Below are 13709 nucleotides of genomic sequence, written 5' to 3'. Positions count from 1 at the left end.
GCCCTTCCTGAGCCTGTGAGTGTATGCTGAAGCGTCTGCTGCCTCTAGCTAGACATGTCCTCATTCGTTCACTCATCACTTCTGCTTCCTGTGCTGTCCATGTTCTTTGTGGAAATGACCATACAGGACTCATCTGTATCTTTCCAGACAGTGCTAGGCAAGAGAGGCCTGTCTGGCCTTCAAGATCAAGCCTGAGTCTTAACACATTTCTGGGTCCTGTGCAAAACTCAGCACATAGCCAAAACCTGTTTCATGATACTTTGGGGTGAATTTCTCTAATGTCCTTTCTCCCTAGCAAATATCTATTTGCCAATAAAACCCTGCTCTAATGTAGTCTGCCCTAGGAAGCCTTCCATGACTTCTTCCAGCTGTGTATCTCTTTTCTGGCCCCATTATCCACCGTGACCGCTTACTTTCAAGTCAATTCTGACTTGTTATGTCCGGGTCAGGATCCCCACCACAGTGGGAGGGGTCCTGACCCATGAGGCAGGGTCTCCAGTATTGAGAAACAAAAATCTAGCCTGTAGGAGCTCAGGAAGAATTTATGAACAAAGGCAGGGACAGCATCTTGGGCATTGCTACTCTCCAGTCTGCTTTCTCTTTATCAGGTCATCTCCTTGCAGGCACCTGGAGCAGACCCCCGACCCCCAAAGGCAGCCCACAGTCCACCAGGCTAAGCCCTCAGACACTGAAGCGGAGCCGGGTGACCATCTCCCTCCAGGCTTTGCCCACAGGGACAATGCTGACAGACAAGAATGGGCAGCACTGGATACTCGGGGCCCTCCAGTCCCGGGATGACCAAGGCATTCTCTATGAAGGTACACGTTGTCCCAGTGCACAGGGAATATGCCAGGCCATGCGACACCACAAGGCCAAGAACAACAACTCCAGGGAGGAAAGATTGGCCAAGGCTCAGGATTTAACAGGTTTTAGTCTGTCATGGCAGGGAGGACTCAGAACAGAGCAGCTTAGACCAGGTACTCAGGAACCAGAGGAAAGGTTACAGGAAGTGACCAGGGCAAGGTATGACCCTCAGGGACATGCCCACATTATCTTCTTCCTCCAGCTCAGCCCCACCTCCCAGGAATGCCATTATATTTGAATCCTTCAAAGAATAAGGACCTCATAATCTCTGAAAGTCATCACAGAGTAACCCAGAACTGTGCTTCCTTAACCTTTCCACTCCTCGGGCCCATCAGGTTGATAGTCAAGATGAGGCATCAGGGCATGGTGGTGGTGCTGGTGCAGTGCTGGTGTCCTACTTCCATTCTGTCATTGTGATAAAACCCTAACAAAAGGCACTTAGGGGAGAAAGAGGTGGATTTAGCTCAGAGTTCCGGGTCATAATAACAGGGGAATTAAGGCAGGGGGTTGGTTCACAACTGTACAGAACAAGAAAGAATATGGAATGCGTGTTTGCTTGCCTGTGCTAAGCTTGATATCTCCACTCTTAACAGTTCAGGACACCCTGCCTAGGGAATGGTGCCACCCAGAATGGGGTGGTTTCTCACATCAGTTAGGACAGTCCCCCACAAGCCAGCTCAATGCAGACAATACCTCATTGAGCTAATTCTAGCTCTGTCAAGTTGACAAATCTGTCGTATTTGTCTAGTGCAAGACTCTAGATTCAATCTCTAGAACTTTGAAGAAAGGACAGAGAGAGAGGAAGGGAGACGGGAAGCAGGGAAACATGAAGGAACAGGTGTTGAGCACCAAGTATGCACTTCCCCATGGGAACCAGAGAACTGTTCTGAGCAGCTGGAGGATCGTGGCCCTGACGTTCCCCATAGGTTCTGATGTTTCTCTCTTTGCCATTCCACAGCTGAGCCCACTTCTGTCTTACCCTGTGAATCAAGGACCCAGAAGCATAGATTCTCACTCAAACTGGTGAGTGGTCCAGGGCCAGCTCAGAAGGAAGGGTGTAGGGCTTTTCAAATTAACCCTTGACCTCTGAGTCCCAGTGTAGCCTGGAGAGTCCACCCTGAAAACAGAGCGCTCCTAGTGTCTGAAAAGCCATGGGACTCTGGCTTAGCCCATTTCTTCTTCACTTTGTGGAGCAGAGGTGAGGCCTTCCCCTACATCTGCCTCTGATATTTCCTGGCCATGTGACCCTGTCCTCTCATGCCTCCAATTTTTTTTTTTTTTTTTTTGCATCAGTACAGTCAACTTCCTGCCCCTACCTGCCAACTGCTTCCTGCCTCATACATAGTGTATTTGTCAGGCACTGTATTTGTCAGCTTTTGTCACTGTGAAAAACACAGTGGAAAATACAAGGAAAGAAGGATTTATTTGATTCATGGTTTTAGAAATAAGAGTTTATCATATGGGGAAGGCATTGCCAAGAAGAGCAGCTCACTTGTCAATCATGTAGGAAGGGTGTGGCCAAGAGCAGCTCCTGTTGTGGCACCAGGAAGCAGAGAGAGTCAGAGAAAGCATGGGCAAGAGAATGTGGGGGTGGAACATAGATAGTTCCCCTGAGGCCTGGGACAGTCCACTCTAGAGCTCCTGTGTGACAGACCCCAGCTACTACGTGAGGCCCATGCACTGTCCCTGCATTCTGTCAGCAAGTCTTTAGTTAGCCACAGCTTTCCAAATTTAACAGATGAGAAGAAAGAATGGAGAGAGATGGGGAGAAAGAAGGAAGCAGGGAAAAAAAAAGAAAGGAGTCAGGTTGGAGGGACAGCTCAGTTGGTATAGTACCTGTTCAGCATGCACAGACCCAGTATGTTCCATCCCCAGCACTGCACAAGCCAGGTGTGGTGCATGCCTGTCATCCCAGCACTTAGAATGTAGAAGCAGGAGGATCAAGGATTCAGTCTTCGGCTACATCAACAGTTTGAGGTCAGCCTTGGATACATGAGGCCATGTTCTAGAAGAATAAGAGGATGTGGAGTGGGGGAGACGTGGAAGGGAGACCCGGAGAAGAGAGAAAGAGAGGGGTATTGGATAGAAACCTGGCTGTGTTTAACACTATGGTCTCAAGAACCAAGGTAGAGACAAGTGCAGTGGAGCATGACATAATCCCAGCACTCAGGAGGCAGAGGCAGGAGGATCCCTGTGAGTTTGAGGCCCGCCTGGCCTACAGAGTGAGTCCAGGACAGCCATGGAAACCCTGTCTCAAAGAAAAACAAAAACAAGGTAGAGTCCTATGTTTAGTTAAAACATTTAGCTTGACTGATTCGTAAGTATATAGGCAGGCAGATGTACGCATCTACGTCGCTGCATGTGTATGTATGTGTATGTATGTATATATGAAAGATGACCCAATCTTTAAAAATATATTTTTCATTTTATGTGTATGAGTATTTTGAGTGCATGTAAATCTGTACCACTTGCATGTTTGGTGCCCATAGGCCAGAAGAGAGTGCCAGGTCCCCTAGAACTAGAGTTATAAGTGGTTGTGAGCTGCCTGATGGGATTTCTGGGAACCAAACCTGGGTTCTCTGCAAGAGCAGCGAGTATTCTTAACCACTGAGCTGTCTCTTCAGGCTTGATACTTTTTTTTTCTTTCTTTCTTTCTTTCTTTCTTTCTTTCTTTTTTTTTTTTTTTTTTTTCTTAAAGCAGTTTCTCAATACATAGACCAGGCTGGTCTGGAGCTCCCTGGCAGTTCTGGTCGTGACCTCATTGGCCAGAACTTGGTCATGAGGCCACGCCTTGTTGAAAAGGAGGCTAGGAAATTAAGTTTTTGGCTAAGGGCCACATGTCTAGGACAAACCTACAGATCTTACCATAAAGTAATCAAAGGGAGGTGGGTACAGAGAAGCACAGCCTGCTCAGTTGTGACACTTCAGGAACTGGGTCCTGATTTGTTGACAGGAAGAAACTGAATTTGTTGACGTGGCACTAGGGTCTTGCTGGAAATTTGGGGCCCTGTCTAAGGGAGTTTGGTATGACAGCCTCTGCCCTCCTCTCACCTCCAGGACTCCAAGGATGGGCGCCTTTTCAATGAGCAGAACTTCTTTCAGAGAGCAGCCAAGCCTGTGCAAGGTATTCCATAGTGACTGGACAGGAGAGATGGGTTGGGTGACAGGGTCCTCAGCTGACTATCATCACTCTCAGAGAGGATGGGTGCATGCTCTGCCCCTCTCTCCAACCACATGCAGTCCTGTTGCACTGCTGCCTTAAAACGGGCTGAATGGGAAGTGTTTACCTCATAGACAGTAGCTGAACTGCCAGCTCTCATGGGTCTCCCCTACCCGCCTGTACCTACCAGATGTCAACACACCCAAGCTTTCTGCATTACCCCAGAGGCCCAGTGATGCTCTGGCTGGTTAGACTTCTTGTAAACTTGGCCTGTGAACCTGAAGATGCTGTCCCTCCCTCCCTGCTTTTCCTTTCTTTCACTCTGTTTTTGAGACAGGCTCTCATGTAGGCCTAGGTTTCTTGAACTGAAATGTAGCCAAGGATGACCTTGAACTCCTAATCTTCTTCCCTCTACCTCCTGAGTTCTGGGATTTCCAATGTGCTCCACTACAGTAAATTTTGTGCAGTTCTGAGAGTAGGACATTCTACATGCTGAGCAGGCACTCTAGCAATTGAATCCATCGACACTTTGCCCTGCTGCTCTTCACCTCTTTCCCTCTTACCAGCTTTGTGCATGCTTGCTCAGAAATCACCTGCAGACATGGGGCACGATGTGCCCTCTAGGCCCCGCCTCTTCCCACCGTCACCCAGAAGGATGTCATACCAATGAGGGCCAATCAGGAGACCCAGAGTCTGCCTTGGGTTCTCTCTGCTTCTGGCCTAAGAGGGGTTCTTCCTGTGGGCCTGGCATCCGAGAGTGGATCTCACTCTGTGTCTCTGCCTCCTGCAGTGAACAAATGGAAGAAGCAGTTCCTGGTCCCACTTCTGGCCATCCCCACCTGTGTTGGCTTTGGCATTCACCAGGACAAGTACAGGTGAACCTACTCACTTGGTTCTAGGGGGCGGTTTTGCAGCCACCAGGGGATAAATAAAGACACGGAGACTTAGGCATTATAGCCGGGAAGGTTCTCAGCTATTCTAACCTGACAAGTCCTGGCCTATAACCCCACCACATGGCCAGTTACCTCTCTCTCACTCATTCCCAGCACCTGTTTTTTCCCATGTCACGTGTTGAATCCTCCCATGTCTGATTCTTCTCTCAGAGACAATCAAAAGGTGATAGAGAGGGTGTTTACAAAATATGAGGCCAAGACAGGTGCCGTGGCATACGCCTATAATCCCAGCACTCAGGAGGCAGAGGAAGGTAGATCTCTGTGAGTTCAAGGCCAGATTGACCTTGAACCCTGTCTCAAAAAACCAAACAAACCAAATATATATATATGCATATATTGCTAAACTGGCAGAGGGCTGAGTACTGTCCAGACTTTGGTATTGTTATTCTTATGGCTCCCATCACCTGCAGTGATGGGACAGTACTCAGCCCTCTGCCAGTTTAGCAATCAACAATTGAATATACAAAGACACCCTTCACACAGTGTACAAAATATGACCACTCCATCCAGTGGCGCCTCTGCTGCATGAATGGGGACATAGAAGGATTGCCTTCCTTCACAATTGGGACTGTGCTTCACGACTAGGGTATGTGCAGCTTGCCAAGTGACAAATTTTAAAATTCAGCTGGACTTGCAAAGCAACAGGTGGCCTGGGTATTTGTTCCAGCAGAGTCCCATTGCCCTGTAATTGTGTTTGTTTGTTTGTTTGTTTGTAAACCTGGGCAGCAGAGGGGAAGGGAAAAAAGCAAGTGGAGCAAGCAGCAAAGAAAGTGAAGGCTAAGAGACCTGAGAGTGAGGGCTAAGATACCTAAGAGGCTTCCTGCTTGCTGAGAACCATGATGTGTGAGAACATACAGGAAAGGAGTGAAAAGGGTGCTACATAAGGGTGTAGTTAGCACTGGCGGAGAGAAGTGTCCCAGCTTGCCCAGCCCGATCCCTGTGGAATGTCTTGCAGGGCTTGGCATCCCACATGTCCAGTTCCCAGGATCCTTTGTCTTCTAGGTTTCTGGTGTTTCCCAACCTGGGGAGGAGCCTTCAGTCTTCTCTGGATGACAACCCAAAGCACGTGATGTCAGAGAGGTGTGTGCTGCAGGTGGCCTGCAGGCTGGTATGTACTTTAGAACCATTCCACATCCTCTTCAAATCCAACTTCCCCATCAGGTAGATTAATTCATCCTTTGGATGCACAGAAGTCAGAGTCCCATTGCTCCAGTCGGGTGGGTGATGATTCCCCATCAGGTCAGCCTGGAGGTGCAGCGTGGAACAAAGGGTGCAGGCTGTGCTTTTTGAGCCTGGACTCTCAGGAAGAATGGGAAATAGCAGGGTGCTGGTGGAGGGATGGTGGTAGCATGTAGAAGAGAACTTTCCAAGTCAAGGAGAATGTGTGGGCTAAGGCTGTGATAAGACAATGGCCAAGGACCACTTAAAGAAGAGTTTATTTTGGGCTTCCAGTTCCAGAGAGTAAATCGATGATCGCAGAGTGGCAGTAACAGTCAGCAGGTGGTAGAGGTAGGAGCTGAGCACTCTTCCAGCCGCGAAACAGGCAGAGTGGGTGGGCATAGCAGGAACCTTCGGATCCTCAAGCCCAGCCCCAGTAACACCTCCTCCAACAGGCTACATCTCCTGGTGCTTCTCAAACAGTTCCACCAACGAGAGACCAAGTATTCAAATCCCCAGACTACTGGGGGACATCTCATTCAAACCACCACAGCTTGCACAAATCTGTTACTTATTTACTCCTTCCTTTATTCATTCATTCCCTCACCTATGCTCTCAATAGTCACCAAATACCCAGCTTTCTCTGGCTGGAGTGGGACAGTCCTATCTTCATGACTTCATTCTCAGAGTTAGGTGGACAGAGCCCTGGCAAACAGTTGGTTTTTGGGAATGACTCCTGCTTGCCAGGTGATGCTGCACATCTTTAATCCCAGCACTTGAAAGGCAGAAGCAGAGGCAGAGGCAGGTAGATCTCGAGGCCAGACTGGTCTACATAGTTTCAGGACAGCCAGGGCTACACAGAGAATCCCTGTCTCTCTCTCTCTCTCACACACACCCCTGCTTAATGAAAAGGGGGAAGTGGAGAGCTGTAAGCACCAAGAGAGTGAGCTTGTTAGTGAGGTGAATGCCCTACTCCACACAGCTATAATGCTGTGGGGGATGAGGTCAGTGTGTACAGAGAGCAGCAAGCAACTATCACACAGGGTTGCAGATACCAGATAAGTATCAGGAGTGGGGGGTGGGCCACTGTTGGGAGCCATGAGCAGGTTGGGCAAGAGAGGCAGAAAGACCTTCAGGCCCTATGTGGTTGAGCTGGAGCAAGGAGACTAGAGGCAAGATGAAGGCTCAAGTGGAAGAAGAAGGGGCTTGTAGAGCATCCTGGCCAGGGGAGGGAGAGATTGTAGAAGAACAAGTGGGACTTGATGGACATTTCAGCCCCAGAGTCAAGGAGTTGTCTGGAAATATGAGCAGGACGTGACTGACACCTAGATGCATCCTCAGGACAGTCCAGAGCTCAGTGTAAAAGTTGGAGCTGGAGATGGAGGTAGAGATTGCTGGCAAGGGCTGTAGTTCAGCAGCAGAACTCCTACCTGGAACCCCCAGTGAGGGGCTTACCAGCTGCCTGTCTTCTCTCTTAGAAAGTGAGCAGAATGCTGATGTTGGAGGCTGCTGATTATTTCTGCAGAGGGCCATTGAGTTAGCACAGGAGGCAGATGGGAATCCAAGCATGAGCTAGCTGCTGATTGCTGTAGAAAGTCTAAAGAGCCATGAGCAGGCAGGCCACCACAATGAGTGGTACTCTAGAACTTGGCAGGATACTCCCTTCACTCACAGTATGGTGATCCCTAGATTGACAGTTTTGCTCCTTTCTCATTTGTCATGGCTCTGTCAGTCATGCCACCTTCTTCCTCCAGCTGGATGCTCTGGAGTTTCTCCATGAAAATGAGTATGTTCATGGGAATCTGACAGCTGAGAATGTCTTTGTGAATCCAGAGGATCTGAGCCAGGTAAGAGCTAGACTCCTCCAAAACACACACAAACACATGCCTGCACAAACACACATACCTTTTACCTTTTGTGGTGCTGGGGTTGTGGCTCCATTGGTAGAATGCTTGCCCAGCATGCATAAGATCCTGCGTTCCATCTCTGGCACCACATAAACTGGGCATGTGGCCACACACCTGTCATCCCAGTATTCAGGGGGTGGAGACAGGAGAATCAGGAGTTCAGTCATCCTAAGCTGGTACAGTAGTGTACACCTTTAATCCTAGCACATGCAAGGCAGAGGCAGGCTATCTGTGAGTTTGAGACCAGCCTGGTCTACAAAGTCAGTTCCGGTACAGGCAGGGCTATGTAGGCCCTGTCTCAGACAACAACAATAACAACAAAAAAAGTTCAGTCATTGTCAACTACATATACGGTTCCAGGTCAGCCTGGGCTTTATGCAACCTTGTCTCCAAAAACAGTCAGGGTTAGGATTTAAATATGCAGCATCTCTCCAAAGGCTCACATGCTGGTGGTACTTTCCAACCTGAGGCGGGCGGAGTGCTGGGAGTCCAGGCAAGGTAAAGAGAACAAAGCAGCCTGTGTGTTGAGTGCGTAGTCCCCAGCTTAGTGTCCAGGGTTGGGTCTGTGTGTGTCTGACTCCACACTAGACTTATCTCTGTTGTTGGTGCACTGTCTTTGTGAGGTAGTGGAAATCAGGAGGGGGGCCTCAGGACAGGCCTTTCAAGGATGTATCTTGTCTTGTCCTGCCACCGCCACCCCCCATGCTCTCTCAGCTCCCCAGCCACTGTGAGGTGAGCAGGCCCACTACACACTTGGTCCACCATAATGTTCAGTCCCACCTGAGGCCCAAAGCAGGGATGCGGCTGAATTTATGCCTAATCTTCTGCAACCAATAGCCAGCCACAAACCTTCCTCTTCACAGCTGTCGGGGATTAGATTGACAGCTACTGACACAGCGCCTCTACCCACACTGTTAACTGACACCAAGGCTGCAGCTTTAACCCCAGGTCTGTGTGCCTTCTTTTCCACAGATGACCTTGGCGGGCTATGGCTTTGCCTTCCGCTACTGCCCGGGTGGCAAACACGTGGCCTACAAAGAAGGCAGCAGGAGTCTACACGAGGGGGACCTGGAGTTCATTAGTGTGGACGTGCACAAGGGATGCGGTGAGAGGGGCTCAACGCCATGACACACACTTCTCCATGGGTTCGTGGTCATGGGCAATAGACACCAGAAATGGAAACGTGTAAAGGGTGCAGTGGTAGGGACTGGGAATATAGACAGAGTCCTGCCCATGTGAGGGTTTATTCCCTTCTTCAGCACCGAGAAGACCTGCATGGTGGCCTTTGCGCAGTGGGGATATGGGTTTAGCACCTAGGACAGTGAGCAGCTGCATAGGCCCCCGCATTCCCCGAGGCTGAGATTTCCAGTCTGGCAGAAACTTGGAGACGATGAGTGCTGCGTTAGAGTCACCCAGGAAGGGCAGTTGCAGAAACAGGCCATCCTTGACCGAAGCAGGAGATCTTGGTGGTGTTGTGGGAGTTAAGCATGGCACAGAAGAGGATCAGCTGTCAGGGGTTAGATATGCAGCTGCTGACGCAGGGAAGGTGTGCAGAGAGGGTGACAGCCCTATACAGATTCCTCAGCCCCGCTTTCCTGAATCTCAGTATGATCATACATCTGCCTGTGCACATGCTTCCATCAGACTAAGGTCCCTGAGCAGGGTTGGTGGCTGTACTGCTCCCGGGGCAGGAGGTGAAATGACTGGTTCTTCATGCTGCTGCGTTCTCTGTGCCCTATTCTCTGTGATGAGGTAGCTTAGGGCTGCAGTCTTCCCCCACTTAGCTGTTTGGGGGATGAGAGAGCAGGCCTGGTGCACAGGTACCCAGGACTCACTGGGTAAGTGTATTAACAAAAGGTGACTAGATGTGGGAATGGGGTACTAGAGTGAGTGACAGGCAGCAAAGTATGTGAGAGTCGTAGGGAAAATAAGGGAGGCTGTGGACTGAGCAGTGATGGCTAAGACAGCTTTCATGGCTGGGTGGTGGAGAGTTGGAGGTAGACACGTGAGCAGATGGAGCATCAGACTAAGCCGCTGCCTTTCCTCCCCAGGGCCCTCCCGCCGCAGCGATCTCCAGACCTTGGGCTACTGTATGCTCAAGTGGCTTTACGGGTCTCTGCCATGGACAAACTGCCTTCCCAACACCGAGGACATCACAAGGCAGAAGCATAAGTAAGTGTAAGGGCCTGCATCACCCAACACTAGCCCAGGCACCCCTTCAGGTAGGACAGGAGCTCAGATCCCAGCAGGGAGCAGAGGGGAGGTGGCCACGCACAGAGCCACAGCCCTCTGCAGCCTCAAGTAAATTCTTGGCCATGCTGCCCAGGGTCATCTTCTGGCCTGCTGTTCTGGGTGCTGGGAGAGAACCTTGACTTCTGTGAGCCCTGGTCTTCTCCCATTGTGAACTGCTATACAGTTAGCAGCTGAGTCACAAGCTGTGAAAGCTTAGGAGTGAACACACTCTCTCTAGGGTTTCATGTTCACTTCCTGCACGACACCACAGCTCAATCACAGGCTGCAGTCTGAGGGCCTGCACCCCTGGCAACCCTGCCTTCATATCCTGTTGGTCTTCGCATGTGAGTCTCTAGATCCTGACAGTTGTAATTTCAGCCTTTGCTATGGACAGAGGGACGCGTGGCACTGGGGTTCAGCACCGAGGACAGCTACAAGTTAGCATTGGTGCTGGAGGACCATCATTCAGCACCGAGGATAGCGGCAGGAAGTCCTCAGGAAATGTGGCATCAGCTGGGTCCCTAGGGTGTTGCTTCAGCACCAAGGACAGCAGACACCCCGTCCTGGGGAATCACTGAAGGGCCTGGGTCTACATAGCTGGATGGCAGCAGGGTACCCTGACCATCCAGTATGGCCTTCACAGGAGGCTCAAGTCCAAACGGAGATCAGACCTCCTGTCTGTCTGTCTGTCTTGAAGGTTGTTAGCTGGAAGCCTGGCGAATGGGCTTTCTGAGGAGCACTCCAGGGAACACCCACCAGGCTGCTATGCTTCTGTTCTTGGGTTACTTTGCCTACTTGGTTATTGCGCCCCCATCGTGCCTAAAACTTACTTTCCTGTTGCAGCCACAACATGTGGTGCTGTTTCCACAGCCATACAATAGTTCTCTTTTTAAATGAAGCTCAGAGGAGTGAGCAGATAGCCCAAAGGCTAAAAGATCAGGAGTGGCAGGTTAGTGAGATGCTCCTGTGGCTTGGACTAGGCTCAAAGCAGGGATCCCACAAACACTGCAGCTTAAACAGGTGTGCTTGTTTGTGTCTCCCCAACACACATCAAGTTTCCCTATGCTCACATCCTGTACCCATATTTCCTGGCAGCAGAGGATTACACTGTAGGTGTCTAAGGCAGAGTGGTGCTGTAAGCAGTAAGGAATGCTGCGGGCCAGCCTGTCCTGAGTGTGGACACAGAGGTCATGTAACAAGAAGCAGCCAGAGCGGGTGAGGGTGGTCTGGGCCAGTGAGGGAGTAGAGACACCTTTTTGCAGAAAGCCTTTACTCATGGGGCAGATGGTCCCAGGAGTCTGCAGATAGGCCAAAGAGAGGCAGGAGTTCTAGGCAGGCAGAGGCACAGGCACTTGACCTCTTTGCACTCATTAATTCATCCATCTAGTCAGCTGGTCATTTTGGGTGTCCTGAGAGCATCCATGGGCCTGTTGGTGTGTGACTAGGACCCAGCTATGAATTGGGTCAGGATGCCTCTGTCTCCACACTGAAGTGCCCCTGGGTTGAATGCTCTTCCCCATCCCATGTACCTTCCTTTTTCTGAGACTTAGAGGAATAGGACATGCTTCATAGACAGCTCCCAAATAATGACCCAGAAACCTTTTATTATTAATGCTTGCCTTAGCTTTGGCTTGTTCCCCAACTAGCTCTTAGCTTAAATTGTTCCCTTTTTATTAATCTACTTTCTGCCATGGGGTTCATTACCTTTCCTCAGCACTGGCCCCTGTTTCTTTCTCCATGTCCAGCTGGCGACTCCTCAGCACCTCTTTCTTTCCCAGAGTTCCCATCTCTGCCTTGAAGTCCCACTTTCCTTTCCTGCCTTTGCTTTTGGCTGTTCAGCTCTTTGTTAAACCAACCAGAAGGTGTTGAAGGGAGTGTTTACAAATTATGATACAGCCAAAGAATAACAATAGCAAAGTCCAGCCTGTACTCAGCTCTCTGCTGGTACTTAAATGAACATTTGAATATACAAAACAATCATGTAAATACCTAGTACTCACAAAGATCACCTCAGCATCCTAATTTTCAGCATGTGTCTGTGACATTGCAATGAGTGCGGTGTATGGCCTTTGGCATTGATTTCGGTGGTGGTGGCAGTGGCTGTGTGTGTGTGCAGAATCCAGAGGACAACATTAGGTATGATTTCACAGGTATCATCCACAAGAATGGCCTGAACCTTGTAGCAATCCTCCTGCCTCATCTTCCCAAGTTTTGGGATTACAAGTGTGAGCCCTGTGCCTGGCTTCACTTGAGGTAGAAAGAAAGGAAAGGAGAGAGCAAGAGATGAAAGAAGGGAAAAAAGAGGAGATTAGAGGGAGATAGAAGGAGGGATGGGGGGGTTGGATCCACCTCTCCTCCAAATAAGACTGTTTTGGACTCTGTCTTGCTCGTGCCTTGCATTTTGCCTGAGCGTGGAGCCACTCCCAGCTTTTCCTGCACACCAGCATCACCAGGGCAGCAGACCTCGGCAGCATCCAGAAGGGACTGGCATTTTCTGCCTGGAGCAGGCCAGGGAAGCTTTCTAGTTTAGCGGCTGTTAAGCTTTGTTCCAGGAGGAGAGCAGCCACCTGCCAGGGATTGGGATCAGGGTCGGAAAGGCCAAGCCAAGTGACTTATTTGGGCTTTCTATGTTGCAATGAAACAGCATGACTGAAAAGCAAGTTGGGAAGAACAGACTTTATTTGGCTTACAATTCCACATTGTAGTCCATCATTGCAAAAAGTTAGGACAAGAACTCAAAACAGGGCAGGAACCTGGAAACAGCTGCTGCAGAGGCCCTGGAGAGGTTCTGCTTACTGTCTTGCGCCTTGTGGCTTTCTCAGCCTGCTTTTCTTCTTAGAACCCAGAACTACCAGCTCAGGGATTCTACCACCTACTGTGGGCTAGACCTTCCCGTATTGATTAGTAGTTGAGAAAATGCCTTACAGCTGGATCTCCTGGAGGCACTTCCTCACTGAGGCTCCTTCCTCTCTGATGACTCCCAGTCAGTATACCAGGCATCACAGTAGAGTGGAAGGTGTGAGTGATGGTAAGGCCTGTGAGTCTGGGAATGTGGATCAGGGGAGGACATGATGGAGACCAGGCTACAAGGGCTGCTGGTGGCCATTGTGTGTCTGAATTTTTAACTGCACGGAGGAGGAACAGGGCTGGGCCTGGTCAGAGAGAGACCATAGGGCCCTTATTGAATCACAGAGCAGGAGGCCTGCGGTAGATCCACAGTCAGGACAGGAGCATAGTCAGAAGGGAGCCAGGCACAGTGGCGCAGGCCTGTAATCTCAGCACTAGAGGAGGCAGAGGCAGGCCAATCTCTGTAAGTTCAAGGCCAGCATGGTCTACAAAGGTAGTCTAGGACAGCCGGTGTTACACAGAGAAACAAACAAACCAACAAAAAGGAGCGGGGGAGGGGCAGGGCCCTTGGGGAGGGCCATAAGCACT

General features: G+C 50.1%; 1 protein-coding gene across 18 annotated transcripts in view; it reads left to right on the top strand.

Annotated features, from left to right (window-relative positions):
• The window catches only part of Vrk3 (VRK serine/threonine kinase 3), a 41146-nt gene that overhangs the window by 13974 nt on the left and 13463 nt on the right, over nucleotides 1–13709 (top strand). For 13 of the 18 annotated variants that reach the window (XM_060379675.1, XM_060379670.1, XM_060379658.1 and 10 more), the window contains 8 exons: nucleotides 609–818; nucleotides 1823–1887; nucleotides 3922–3988; nucleotides 4815–4899; nucleotides 5980–6085; nucleotides 7890–7982; nucleotides 9015–9147; nucleotides 10094–10214. In XM_060379675.1, the coding sequence (XP_060235658.1) occupies nucleotides 609–818; nucleotides 1823–1887; nucleotides 3922–3988; nucleotides 4815–4899; nucleotides 5980–6085; nucleotides 7890–7982; nucleotides 9015–9147; nucleotides 10094–10214 (880 nt within the window). The remainder of the gene's footprint in view (nucleotides 1–608; nucleotides 819–1822; nucleotides 1888–3921; nucleotides 3989–4814; nucleotides 4900–5979; nucleotides 6086–7889; nucleotides 7983–9014; nucleotides 9148–10093; nucleotides 10215–13709) is intronic. The other 5 variants (XM_060379722.1, XM_021633964.2, XM_060379688.1 and 2 more) reach the window with 1 other exon arrangement.

The sequence above is a fragment of the Meriones unguiculatus genome, chromosome 1 (genome assembly GCF_030254825.1).
Source record: "Meriones unguiculatus strain TT.TT164.6M chromosome 1, Bangor_MerUng_6.1, whole genome shotgun sequence".
In the NCBI taxonomy this organism is placed as follows: domain Eukaryota; kingdom Metazoa; phylum Chordata; class Mammalia; order Rodentia; family Muridae; genus Meriones; species Meriones unguiculatus.
This window is presented reverse-complemented; position numbering and strand designations above follow the sequence as displayed.